The 13,240-nt window shown below is 39.6% G+C and overlaps 1 protein-coding gene across 1 annotated transcript in view; it reads left to right on the top strand.

Annotated features, from left to right (window-relative positions):
• LOC107671281 (kalirin-like) overlaps nt 1–12,726 on the top strand; it is a 59,537-nt gene extending 46,811 nt beyond the window's left edge. The window contains exons 19-28 of the mRNA XM_016464174.1: nt 1,241–1,303; nt 2,379–2,406; nt 2,622–2,784; nt 6,371–6,492; nt 6,576–6,707; nt 7,610–7,774; nt 8,551–8,629; nt 9,469–9,669; nt 10,180–10,318; nt 11,036–12,726. Coding sequence (XP_016319660.1) covers nt 1,241–1,303; nt 2,379–2,406; nt 2,622–2,784; nt 6,371–6,492; nt 6,576–6,707; nt 7,610–7,774; nt 8,551–8,629; nt 9,469–9,669; nt 10,180–10,318; nt 11,036–11,581 — 1,638 coding nt within the window. The 3' untranslated portion in view covers nt 11,582–12,726. The remainder of the gene's footprint in view (nt 1–1,240; nt 1,304–2,378; nt 2,407–2,621; nt 2,785–6,370; nt 6,493–6,575; nt 6,708–7,609; nt 7,775–8,550; nt 8,630–9,468; nt 9,670–10,179; nt 10,319–11,035) is intronic.
• Nucleotides 12,727–13,240: the final 514 nt, after the last annotated feature.

Genomic DNA, 13,240 nt, shown 5'->3' with positions numbered 1-13,240 from the left:
GAGGAGGGTGTGTGTGTGTGTGTGTGTGTGTGTGTGTGTGTGTGTGTGTGGGCTGCATCTTCACCTGTGTGGAAATAAACACTGAACACGTCACTCACCCAATGACAGCATGATACTGACAGTCCTAAACATGTTTCAAATGTTAGCTTTTTTTTCTTTCTTCAGTTTTGATATTGAAAAGTTGAATGATAACAATTTAAGAGGAATACAACTATGTGTTGTAAATATAAAGTTTGGGAAGTGTTTTTTTTTTTAACCCTATATGTGACCCTGGAGTGCTTTTGTTTAACTTATTCCGTTGTGTTGACTAACATAATAAAATACATGTAAAGTATTTGATTTATCATTTTAACTGTCATGTGTTATTCAATATTAAATAAAAAATGTACTAAATTGCAATTTCATTGGAACTTAACACACTTTAACCATATTTCAATGGAATTATGAAATTACATATAAAGATGTACTTAAGTCCTAATTAAGTGGGTCAAAAAGTTAATCGTGTGTGTGTGTGTGTGCTTAGCATATGTGACCCTGGACCACAAAACCAGTCATAAGGGTAAATTTTTCGAAATTGGGATGTATACATCACTGATTAATTATCTGAATAAATAAGCTTTCCATTGATGTATGGTTTGTTAGGATTGGACAATATTTGGCCGAGATACAACTATTTGAAAATCTGGAATCTGAGGGTGCAAACAAATCTAAATATTGAGAAAATCGCCTTTAAAGTTGTCCAAATGAAGTTCTTAGCAATGCATATTACTAATCAAAAATTAAGTTTTGATATATTTACAGTACAAAAATTTTCAAAATATCTTCATGGAACATGATCTTTACTTAATACCCTAATGATTTTTGGCATAAAAGAAAAATCGATAATTTTGACCCATACAATGTTTTTTTGGCTATTGCTACAAATATACCCCAGCGACTTAAGACTGGTTTTGTGCTCCAGGGTCACATATTTCAGCTTTATTTATTTTTTTATAAGCTCAATAAATTAGTAAAATGTGTTTAATAAAGTTTTATTATTATTATTATTATTTTGCTTTGGTAAAATACCACAGTATAAAAAAAATATTTTCTTCATTTGTAGCCATCCAATTTTGTGATTAATGACACTAATAAGTAATTAATTTGAAACATTCCTGTCATTTTGGCCTGGAGTTCTCCGTCACTCTGTATTCCTGTACTGTAAGTCTGTAACAATGTTCTCTCTCAACCCAAACCACAGGATTCCCGCAGCTCAGATGAGTCCGAGTGTGAGGATGAACTAGACCCCAAAACTAGTATGGAGGTAGAGATACTGATCTCAATGCATGCTGCCCAATAAGCTTTTATTTTTTTATTTATTGATGTTATAATTTTGTAATAAACTCAATTTAATAGTAAATAGATAAGCTTTTTAAAGCTCTAATCTAAAGAAATATCTGAACCTCTTTTTACATGAGCGCGTTGTTGTTGGTAAGTTATTATTTTAACTAATCGTGTGGTGACCGGCATAAAGGGCTTTTCACACCAAGGATGATAACTATAACTATAAAGTTGTAATAATCATTCTAGTTTTATGATGGAAGTCCACACCAGAGCTAAAATAAAATCACTTTCAGAACAAAACCCCTCACCCGATGAACAATAAAAACACTCACCGCTGTGTTTAGTCACCTTTATAATTATCGCTCTTGGTGTGAATGGGCCTTAACCCCAGTGTAAAGGTTTTGCAATGTTCAGAGTGAAATACTATCTTAATGCATACTGCATACTGGGCAGTATATACTGCACTGACAAAAAAAGATGGATTTACTGAAATCAAAATAAAAGTATTTTTGCTAACTGAAAGGTGGACAGCCACCATATTATGTGTTGCAAATCAAATAGAAAAAAGATATTTGTGGTTGATATTATTCATTATTAACGCCAAGGTCAATCAGAGAACATTGTGTTTCTGGAAATCACAAGCAGTGTGCTCTGGATGTATACTTCTCATTGTGGCTGATGTATTTGGTCTGGATTCAGGATTTGACACAATAGCAGCACTCTGCAGAAATGGTATTATTAGTATGCTAGTATGCTATTCTGAACATACTCAGTGGCTGAAATCGAAATGGCATACTAACATGCTACACTTACAATTCTCCCATATTTTGATATGGAAAAAAATAGTATCTCATTTCAGATACAGCCAGTGTCTATCATGTCATGTGAAAGTACTGCCCTCTGTTGGCTTGTGCTGAAATGACACAACATAAAACTTCCTCTCTTTCTGCGTGTGTGTGTGTGTGTGTGTTTGCAGAAAGATTCTGTGCTTTATGACTGATAGTCTAGAATGCTTGAAGTATGCACCTTTAACACTCCTCCTGTCTGTTTTACAGTTACTGAATCCTAATTTCATCCAGGAGGGTGAGTTTATTAATATGTACAGATGCTGTGATGTTCCGTTTGTCTGTATTTTCTAGTAGCATATATTGTTGAGTGATCATACATACAGTATGTCACCTGTAGCTTGTTTTAGAAATCCAATTAAAAATCTCCTTGTATAAAGTGAAATGAAAGAGAAAATAAAAATCAGTGTCCATCAGAGTGACTTTTTACTATATATGTATACACATGTGCAGTGGCTCCGGAGTTCCTGACACCTCTAGCGGACGTGGCATGTGCTCTGGGGGAGACAGTGGTTTTGTGCTGTAAAGTCTGCGCTCGACCCAAGCCCACAATCACCCTGAAAGGACCCGATCAAAGTCTGCTAGTCAACAATAACCGATTCACTATCAATATTAGGTACTAGTCCACAATCAGTCACAACACAAATTACGATCACAACCAAGAAACACTAGTGCTTTGGATACAATCTGTCCTGTAGTGAAATGTTGAAATTCTATTTTGCAATATTGCAGTACAATCTTTGGGTATAAGAGACTGCTTGACTTTTAGAAAGTGTTGAGGAACAAAGAAATGTTTTACATTAAAGTTCAGATCATGTCTTCTGTATTTGTTCTGTGAGAAAACTGCACCCATGTAACCTCGTAAGTCTAATTGTTATGTAACTGTCCCATGATTCCTCAGGGTATTTTTCTTTGCCACTGTGCCATTGACTGTAGCTCTCAATCCACCTATACAAAAACAATGTACAAACAAAACACCTGGATTGTAATTTTTCAATCCCCACCCAATGCTAAAAAAATAAGTAGCTTCAGAAATGAAAACAAAATCTAACAAAGGGAACCAGGGAAAACACAGCTTTTAAATTATGTTGCTTATTACAGCAAAACCGTTATCTAAAACTGACTGGGTCTGTGTGAAAATGTGTTTGCCCCTGTAGTTACTAATTCCCAAATCTATGAAACTGCATTCATAACGGTGTCCAGCTGGACTAGACCCAACCAGACCTGATCACTACCAGCCTTGAAAATCTTTTCAACAGCATTGAATTGGTTGAATGGTATTTTTCCAGTAACACACTATACCAAAGGTGAAATAAATTCCAAAAATGATGAGAAAGAAGGTAACTGAAGCTATTTCAAAGGCTCTTGGTCTCCAAAGAGCCACAGTAAAAGCCATTATCTCCAAATGGAAAAAAATCAGCACATTAGCAAACCTATCCAGAAGTGGCAGACCTTCCGAAATTCCTTCAAAAGCACAGTGAAAATTCATCAAGGAAGTCACAAAAGACCCAAGGACAACATCAAAGGAACTGGAGGCCTTTCTTGCACCAGTAAAGGTCATACTGTTCGTGATTCCACTAACCAAAAAACATTGGCCAAAAACGGCATCCATAGAACAGTGGCGAGACGAAAACCACTGCTAATGCAGAAGACCTTTTGGGAGAATGTTTTGTGGACTGATGAGTCAAAAGTTGAAACATAAAAAAACATCATACCTATGGTCAAGCATGGTGGTGGCAGGAGATGCTTTGCTTGGGCAACTTGCCATAATTTAGGGAAACATGAATTCTGCTATCTACCAGTCTCAAATTATGCAGCAAGGCAATCATTCAAAGCATAGGAGTAAGTCCACCTCTGAATGGCTAAAAAAATAAATAAATATTGGAGTGGCCTATTCAAAGTCCTGACTTGAGAGCAGGACCTTAAATGGGCATTTCATGCTTGAAACCCCTTCAATGTGGTGGAAAAAAGCAGATCTGCAAAGAAGAGCGGGCCAAAATTCAACCAGTGATGTGAAAGACTGATCTCTACTTATCAGAAGGGTTCGGTTGCAGTTATTACTGCCTATAGGTGTCACGCCCATGGACTGCCCCTGTGTTCCTGTCTTGTGTTTTGCTCCCCATGTGCTGCCCGTGACCCAGTTTCTCCTCGTGTTGATTGTGTTCTATCTGATTCAGCTGTGTCGCCTTTATTTCCTCGTTTTGTTCCTGGTACTTAAGCCCTGTGTTGTCCTGTGTCCAGTGTTAAACATCAATCCCTGGTGCTACGTGCGTGTTCCTTGTGGTTTGGATAAATAAAGACTGTTATTATGGTGATTCTCCTACATGCTCCTCATTCCTCGCTCCAACACAGTAGGCACTCGTGACAGAACACTGGACCTAAAAACATACAAATGGAGATCGCCGCAAGATTCGCCGCCCTAGCCTGCAAGGATCTTCCTTTTGTGTAGTATGCCAGGGAATTCTGTGGGTTCGCCGTCTTGACGGCATTGGACGACGCCACACTGAATTCTTTGTTCTGGATCGGGGCCAATTACCATCGCACCTCCGACCTCCCAGACACCACTGGTCTATGCTGGAGGGAAGGGTTCCTCCGGTGTCTGGAGAGCGTCCGGCCCCAATTCAGAACCGCTTCGCAGTCAAGCCCGCCGGCCGCTCCGCAGTCAAACCCGCCAGCCGCTCCAAAGTCAAGCCAGCCGGCCGCACCATTGTCAAGTCTGCCGGCAGCTCCATCGTCCAGTGTCGGCTCCATCCCTTGAGTCCGCTCCAGTGTTGGCTCCAGCCCCTGATCAGAGTCAACTCCTGCTCCCACGTCCAGCTCAGAGAGGGCTCCTGTTCCCAAGTTAAGCCTAGAGAGGGCTACTGCTCCCACGTCCAGCTCAGAGAGGGCTCCTGTTCCCAAGTTAAGCCTAGAGAGGGCTACTGCTCCCACGTCCAGCTCAGAGAGGGCTCCTGTTCCCAAGTTAAGCCTAGAGAGGGCTCCTGTTCCTACGTCCTGCCCAGAAAGGGCTCCTGTTCCCCAGTCCAGCCCAGAGAGGGCTCCTGTTCCCACGTCCAGCCCAGAGAGTGCTCCTGTTCCCACGTCCAGCCCAGAGAGAGACTCTTTTCCCAAGTCCAGCCCAGAGAGGGCTCCTGTTCCCACGTCTGGCCCAGGGAGGGCCACAGATCTGGAGTCAAACCCAGGGAGGGCCGTTGTTCCTAAGCCTGGACCACGGAGGGCCTCAGAACCCAAAGTTTCCCCCAAGGAATTTTTTTTGGGGGGGCTATAGGGCAATAAAAAGCCGTAGAGGACAGGACGAGTGCCGAGGCCAAGGCCACGGAGGCCTCCCCACCATGGCTCCCCAAGCTGCCTGGTCTGCCATGGCTCCCTAGTCTGCCTGCTCCGCCATGGCTCCCCGAGCTGCCTGCTCCGCTCATGGCCCCTTGAACGGGTACCGCCCTGGAGGCCTTCCGTCCTGTGTAAGCCTGTCCCTAGAGACCTCCAGAGCGCCCCCCCTCCCCGTTGGAAGTTATGAGGCGCGTGGACACGCCTTCCGGTAGGCGGAGGTAATGTCACATCCCATGGACTGCCGCTGTGTTCCTGTCTTGTGTTGTGCTCCCCGTGACCCAGTTTCTCCTCGTGTTGATTGTGTTCTATTTGATTCAGCTGTTTCTCGTTTATTTCCTTGTTTAGTTCCTGGTACTTAAGCCCTGTGTTTTCCTGTGTCCAGTGTTAAATGTCAATCCCCGGTGCTACATGTGTGTTCCTTGTGGTTTGGATCAATAAAGACTGTTATTATGGTGATTCTCCTACGTGCTCCTCGTTCCTCGCTCCAACACAGTAGGCACGCGTGACAATAGGCTGCACAACCAGATTTTACATTTAAGAGGGCAATAGGTTTTCACTTGGGGGATTATGAACTTTTTTTTTGCTTTAGTAAATAGAAAAACAAAACTGTATTATGCACATTATTGTATTAACTATTTGAGCAAAAAAATAAAAAATAAATAAATAGCGTAAGGAACAACAATCGTCTTTAAATGTTATTAAATGTCATTTAATTGTATTAAATGACATCCTTAATGATATTACTATTCTATTAAACTTGAATGTAAATATATTTGTAAATACAATTGCTTTATTAAAGATTTATAAAATGATCGTTGTGTCATTTGATTCTCTCTCTCTCTCTCTCTCTCTCTCTCTGTGCTGTGCCCATGTAGGGAATCGGGTAATATAGTGTTGAAGATCTGTAATCTAATGCCTCAGGACACTGGCATCTACACGTGTGTGGCTGTGAATGATCATGGCACTGCCTCCTCATCTGCATCTATTAAAGTACAAGGTAAAAGAAACAAAGGAATAAAGATGGGTATTGCACAAATCACCTTCCCACATGTTTTAATGTCCAGATGTTCTCTGGTGCAGGTATCCCAGCAGCCCCTGCTCGTCCTGTGGCACAGGAAGCCAGCAGCACCGCAGTGATTGTCCACTGGCTTCCTCCAGCCAGCTCAGGCAACTCTGCCATCTCCAGCTACAGTGTGGAATACAGGCAGGAAGGTATAAACACTTACACATCTGTAAAATCCAAGTCTCAGCATAGCCAAACAGCATCTCAAAACAGACAGCATAGCCAGAAACACTTAAAGAGGTAATGCAGTGGAAAACTACTAATTTTACTAACTTGAAATGCAATGTAGAAATAAAATTGGCTCACTATCAAACATTCACATTCCTCCTCAACCCTCAACAACAACCCTGCTTGAAACTAAAGAGCTCGTTCAGAATTCTGTGCTCTCATAACTGTAAGCTAATTAACATATCACATTTACATATCAACTATTCTATATTCAGTATTTTATGCTTACCAAGGCTGCATTTATGTGATCAAAAACATGGTTAAACATGTAAAATAGTATTACAATTTAAAATAACTGTATTTTGAAATGGAACTTGTTCCTGTTATGGTAAAGCTGAATTTTCAGCATCATTACTCCAGTCTTCAGTGTCACATGATCCTTCAGAAATCATTCTGATATGCTGATTTGGTGCTCAAAAAACAATTCTGGTTATTATCAACGCTGAAAACAGTTATGCTGCTTGAAAACTGTTCAGTGCATCCCTGCATTAAAAAAAAAATACTATTTTCAGTGTATTAAACTTTGGCTAACAGTATTTTAGTGCAGGAAACTTTGACTAATAAGTAAACTTACTAAATAAGTAGACTACTGACTTAAGAAACAAGGGAACGCATTTCCACAGAAGTACAAAATATAGCACCTTATCCAGATCCATACATATTACTCTGTCTGCAAAATTAATCTTATGATGTATGAATGTGTGTCATTCTGTTCATTCATCCTGAACCCCATAATGTCTGTTAACTGAAACACTAGAAGAAAAACTACATCTGTTATTTTGTGTATCCAGGTTGACGTTTGTGTGTCTGTATTTGTGTGCAGACTCTCTGGTGTGGCAGCAGTCGGTGGTCTCCACTGCAGACGTGTGTGTGAAGATTGAGAATCTGATTCCTGGTGGCCATTATCAGTTCAGAGTCAGTGCCAGTAACCCCTGGGGCATCAGCCCACCCAGTGAACCCTCAAACATGGTGACATTACCCAGCACAGGTCAATACAATCAAATCAAACTTAAGTGCTTGTCCCAGTTGAACTGCCTTCCTGTCAAGGTAGCAGTCTTCTACAGGATCATAACCGAAATGGATTCTCTTGAAAGTGCATCAGTTTAGAAAGTACATGAATCTAGAGTAGTCTATCCATGGAAGCAGTGTATTGCGGTTTGTTCAATATTGCATATATATAGACTTTTAAAACATTTGTAAATATATATTCATGTAAATTTTGGCATATGTAAACTCATTATTAATTGTATAAATTAATCATTTAATAATAAAACCAAAGGGCATCATCAAGAACAAACATAACGTTGAACAAAAGTACGTTTATTAACCAAGAATAACCCCAAAGTAGAAATTTGTGAAGATTTATGACATAACTATGATTAAGTGATGACAATTGTTCATTTTTGGGTGAAAACTCTTAGATATCCTACAGAGTTCACCAACCCACCACTCAGGCTGCCATCGATGCCATCAGCTGTGCCATTATTAATAAAACGTACCTGTATTTTAGATGCTTGAGTAGTTTTAATTTAATTTAAAAATCCATTCTAGCCTTCCATTTTAACCAAAATAAAGTATCCTAGAAAAAAAAAAAAAAAAAACATGCTGCCTTAGTGTTTTGGAAGCACACCTATGATGCCTATAAAGTATTGTCTGAAATGGTTCTGTGTATATAGGTAGGCAGCACTAGGTTTTGGAATAGAGTTATAGTGTAATTGTTCCAAACACATTTCTTATAACAATTTTTTTCTCTCTTTTATGAAGCCTCAACTTATGACGGCACTGGAATCCAGTGGAAAGACAACTTTGAATCTGCATTCACAGAATTGTGTGAAATTGGACGGTAAAGATATTTACATTTAGTCATTTAGCAGACACTTTTATCCAAAGTGACTTACAAATGAGGACAATGGAAGCAATCAGAATCAACAAAAGAGCAATGATACGCAAGTGCTATAACAAGTCTCAGTTAACTTAACGTAGTACACATAGCAAAGGTGTTCATTAATTATATAATAAATAAAAATAAAACAGATAGAATAGAAAAATAATAGGGCAAGCTAGTGTTAGAGGCATTTGGAAATGCAACATGCACCAACTATCTCCACATGCTTGAAATGAGAAGCTCTTATCAACAGCGGTTTTCCATCAAAATAAAAGTTCAACGGTTTGCTGTAATTTTACAGTTGGAATGCAAAATATAATAATAATTATTATTATTATTATTTCTTAAAATCTTTATTTTACAGTGGAATTTTACAATTATAATTTTTTTATATAATATTTTTTTATTGCTATATAATCACAAAAGTTCTTGCCAAATTGCCCTACAAACAAACACAGCAAATCTGGATTTTTTTTTTTGTGCATTTTTAAGTTTTTATGAGAAAAATTGCAATTAGATTTTTCACCCCAAAAAGAGCAGCCCTGCATGGAATATTGTGCATGATTCACGGATTATGATGCTTTTTTCGTAATCACTGAACAAATTCAGTCTTTAAATTTTAATGCAAGGACATTTTTTTTTTCACAAACTGAAGGACATTTGGAAAGGTCTGGAAGTACGGTGACCGTATAATATATGATATATATATATTTTTTTTACCTTCATTAAAATGCAGTCCATCATCCTTTATCCTGTCAGTAACAAACTCAGCTGACTCATATGTTTTCTGTTTTTAGGGGTCGTTTCTCAGTGGTGAGGAAGTGTCTTAGTAAGGCCAGTAAGAAGGAGGTTGCTGTGAAGTTTGTCAATAAGAAGATGCAGAAGAAAGACCAGGTGGCCCATGAGGCTGATATCCTGCGTCACGTCCAGCATCCGCAGCTGGTGGCCCTGCTTGGTACCTACGAGTCGCCCAAGGCCTACATGCTGGTTCTTGAGCTGTGAGTAAATCCATTTAGAAAGCAAATAGTCTTCCATTGATAGCCCATCACAATAATTATGGGCCAACAGTAATGTGGTGATTAGAAAGTGGGCCAGACATGAATTATCTTCTGAAGATTATCTTCAAGAACAAAATGTGTAAGAATCAGAGCTTAGACCAGAGTTTATTTTTTTGCAATTATCCAAAAGCCAACAGAGAGAGAGGAGAAAAAAAAAGCCTATTTTGACTTTTTTGTCAAAGGAACCAGGATACTTCTAACTTCCGGAATGACCTACAGAATTACATCATCCCTGCAGCATTCTATAGAAGGGCAGTTGAGCTCAACTCAGCATTTTCTAAATAAATTCAGTTAATATTCAGTAAAAAAGACAAAAATGTTGGTATGTTTTGCTGCATGGAACAGAATGAATATTCTCCTCCTGGAATCTCATTTTCCACACACACACTCAAATGGAACTTATTTTTAAAAATGACGTGCAATGATATGATCATATTTATATGTGTTCAGTGTTGAGGACGGGCGTCTGCTGGACTATCTGGTGGCTCACGATGAGCTGATGGAGGAGAAGGTGGCATTCTTCATTAAAGACACACTGGAAGCTCTGCAGCACCTGCACACATGCAGAGTAGCTCACCTGGACCTCAAGGTGAAATATTATACCAGCACATCAGCATGCAACGGATACTTAGCTTATTTACTGGAAAGTAGTACTTTAGCAGACACTTATCCGAAGCAGAACAACTTGCATAGCAATGCTCTAGCAACCACCAGTACACTTAGTAGCCATGCAGCAGTGCTCTAAAAACCAGCTGTGAATAAAACCTAAAAAACAAAAAAAATAAGCAACTGCATAGCAACCATTTAGAACACCCAAGCACCTGCAAAACAGCATGCTAAAAACCTAAATAAAACCAAAGACTGCATACACCAAGATGGTTCACTTATTACAAGGAATGGGAGGAAGTGCAGCACACAATTTGGCAGATCTAATAAAGAAAGTTCCAGCTTCCAATTAAGTCAATTGCAAATTGGTAAAGTCATTGCATCAGTGCAGCTGCCATTAAAAGCTCCAGTCCCCGACAGTTTCCTGAGGCTTGCATTTCTCCATTCAGGTAGATAGGAGTAGATTTTACATGCCCAAAATTGCTGCCTAGAGGCGTTGTACTGACTTTCTTTGAAAGGGACTTTGATAAAACCTGCTAGAAGCTCGTATAACATCCCAGCAACCACACAGCAATGTGCTAAAAACACTCAGAACACCTTAGAAACCACAAGCAAGCACCAAGTAAGTAGGTGACCACTAAAGGATGGTTTAGAAACCTAGTGCAGACTCTTGAGTCTTCAACTCTTTCTTCTTCTTTAGCCTGAAAACCTGTTGGTGGACCTCCACGTGCCGGCGTCCTGCGTGAAGCTCTCAGATCTGGGCGATGCTGTACATGTTTCGGGTCACCGCTATGTGCATCTCCTCCTGGGGAACCCTGAATTTGCCGCTCCAGAGCTCATCCAGGGCACCCCGGTGTCCCTGTCCACAGACGTGTGGAGTGTAGGGGTGCTGGCCTACGTCATGCTCAGCGGAGTCTCCCCGTTCCTGGATGAGAGTCTGGAGGAGACCTGCGTCAACATCTGCAGGCTGGACTTCTGCTTTCCTGAGGAGTACTTCAGTGGCGTTAGCCAGGCCGCCAAAGACTTCATTGTGTCCACACTTCACCAGGATCCCAGGAAGAGGCCGAGCTCAGCTACATGTCTGCAGCACCCGTGGGTCAGCGCTCATAGTGGAGATTACTCCAAAACACCGCTGGACACTGTCAGACTCGCTGCGTTTATAGACCGCCGCAAACAGCTGCATGATGTCAGACCTGTCACAAACGTTAAAGGACTGGTCAGCAGCAGTATGGGACACACCTTATGAGAGGAGAACATGGGCTGGAGGAAAGAGATTCTAGCATGTTACATGCTGTACTTCAACATTAGATGTCATTTACATTATATCATTTCATTTGGAATGTGCACTTACTGTACGCAGTGTTTCCTGCAGCGTTTCTTGGCCTGCTCCGTTATGACTTGTTGCCCAGGGAGTTCAACACTTTTGAGACCTTTAGTGATTAATAGATTGAGAAACTACAAGTAGACAGGAATTGTGGGAATCGCAGAGTTAGGAGTAGTAACACCAGTGAATGTCATATTAAGGCTTAGGGTGATGTGTTTTGGAACTTTAAGAGTCCTAAACAGACCAGTAGGTGGGTGTTGTTGTATGTTCAGTTGTATTGAGGGCTTTTACAGGAAAACTTTAACCAAAAACAACAATTCTGCCATCACTTACTTGTGCTGTTCCAGACTCCTAAGGTGTGCTAAAACAAAAAGAGATTTGTTTGACGAATGCACATGCTGCTCTTTTCCATTCAGTGAAAGTAAATTGAAAAAGCTCTCAAATCTCATTTGTGTTCTCATATATTCAAATATGGCACATCAGGTTTGACATCTATAATGCTGGATGACTTTGGTTGTCTCATTTCTCATAACCAATTTGCATATGTGGAAGTTCAAATGTTATTTTAGAGCTCCAGTGGGAAGATATAGAACATTCAATTCCTCAATTTAATGATTCGTGTAGCTCGGTATACATCAGTACTCATTCAATTTCAAATTCAAATACGGGTTTGGAGCAACATGAGAGTAAATAAATGATGACAGACTGTTGACGGTTGACGATTGGATGTGAAAAGAAATTTAGTTGTCCATCATCTTAGAGCAGATATATTTTTCACAGATTCATTAATTGAAAGAATGTAGAATATTTGACAGGTAAGAATTATTGTACAAATACCTGCATGTAGAAATAACTGACCATCCACCATTTAACCTGGAATGTATTCAGTTTTCATAGTATGGGATCATGAGTGTCATAATTGATGTCATTAGGCATAACGAGGTCTAAAAACAGAGAGTGTTGTTTTCTTGTTTGTCTGAGTTTAATAACTGAAATTACAACAATTTGCCGACTACCGTTATTACGTTATAACATCCAAAAGTCTGTGATTGATACGATTTTTTAAATGTTTATAACAGGTCCCTTTGAGGTCTCTTTTGCTCACCAAGGCTGCGTTTATATAAAAAAATACGGTAGCACTTTATTTTACAGTCCTGTTTCTCATTTACACACTGTACCATGTACTTATTATAGTAATTACATTATAACTAGGTAATGACTAGGTACTAACCCTGAACCTAACCCTACCCCATGTAGTTACCTTATATTACCAGTACTTTCTTAGGTACAGTAAATACACTGTAGGTACACTGTAAGTACTTGTAAGTACATGTACTGTAAAATAAAGTGCATCCAAAAATACAGTAAAAACACAAATATTGTGAAATATTATTACAGTTCATAATAACGGTTTTCTCTTTTAATATATTTTAAAGTGTAATTTTCATCAGCCATTTCTCCAGTATTTAATGTCACATTATCCTTCAGAAATCATTCTAATATGCTGATTTGGTGCACAAGAAACATTTCTTCTTATTAGCAATGATGAAAACGGTTGTACGTTTCCCCCCCAAGACTCTA

The sequence above is a fragment of the Sinocyclocheilus anshuiensis genome, unplaced genomic scaffold, assembly GCF_001515605.1.
Source record: "Sinocyclocheilus anshuiensis isolate Anshui unplaced genomic scaffold, SAMN03320099.WGS_v1.1 scaffold284, whole genome shotgun sequence".
Lineage (NCBI taxonomy): Eukaryota > Metazoa > Chordata > Actinopteri > Cypriniformes > Cyprinidae > Sinocyclocheilus > Sinocyclocheilus anshuiensis.
The sequence above is the reverse complement of the archived record's forward strand: the minus strand, read 5'-3'. Positions and strand labels throughout refer to the sequence as shown.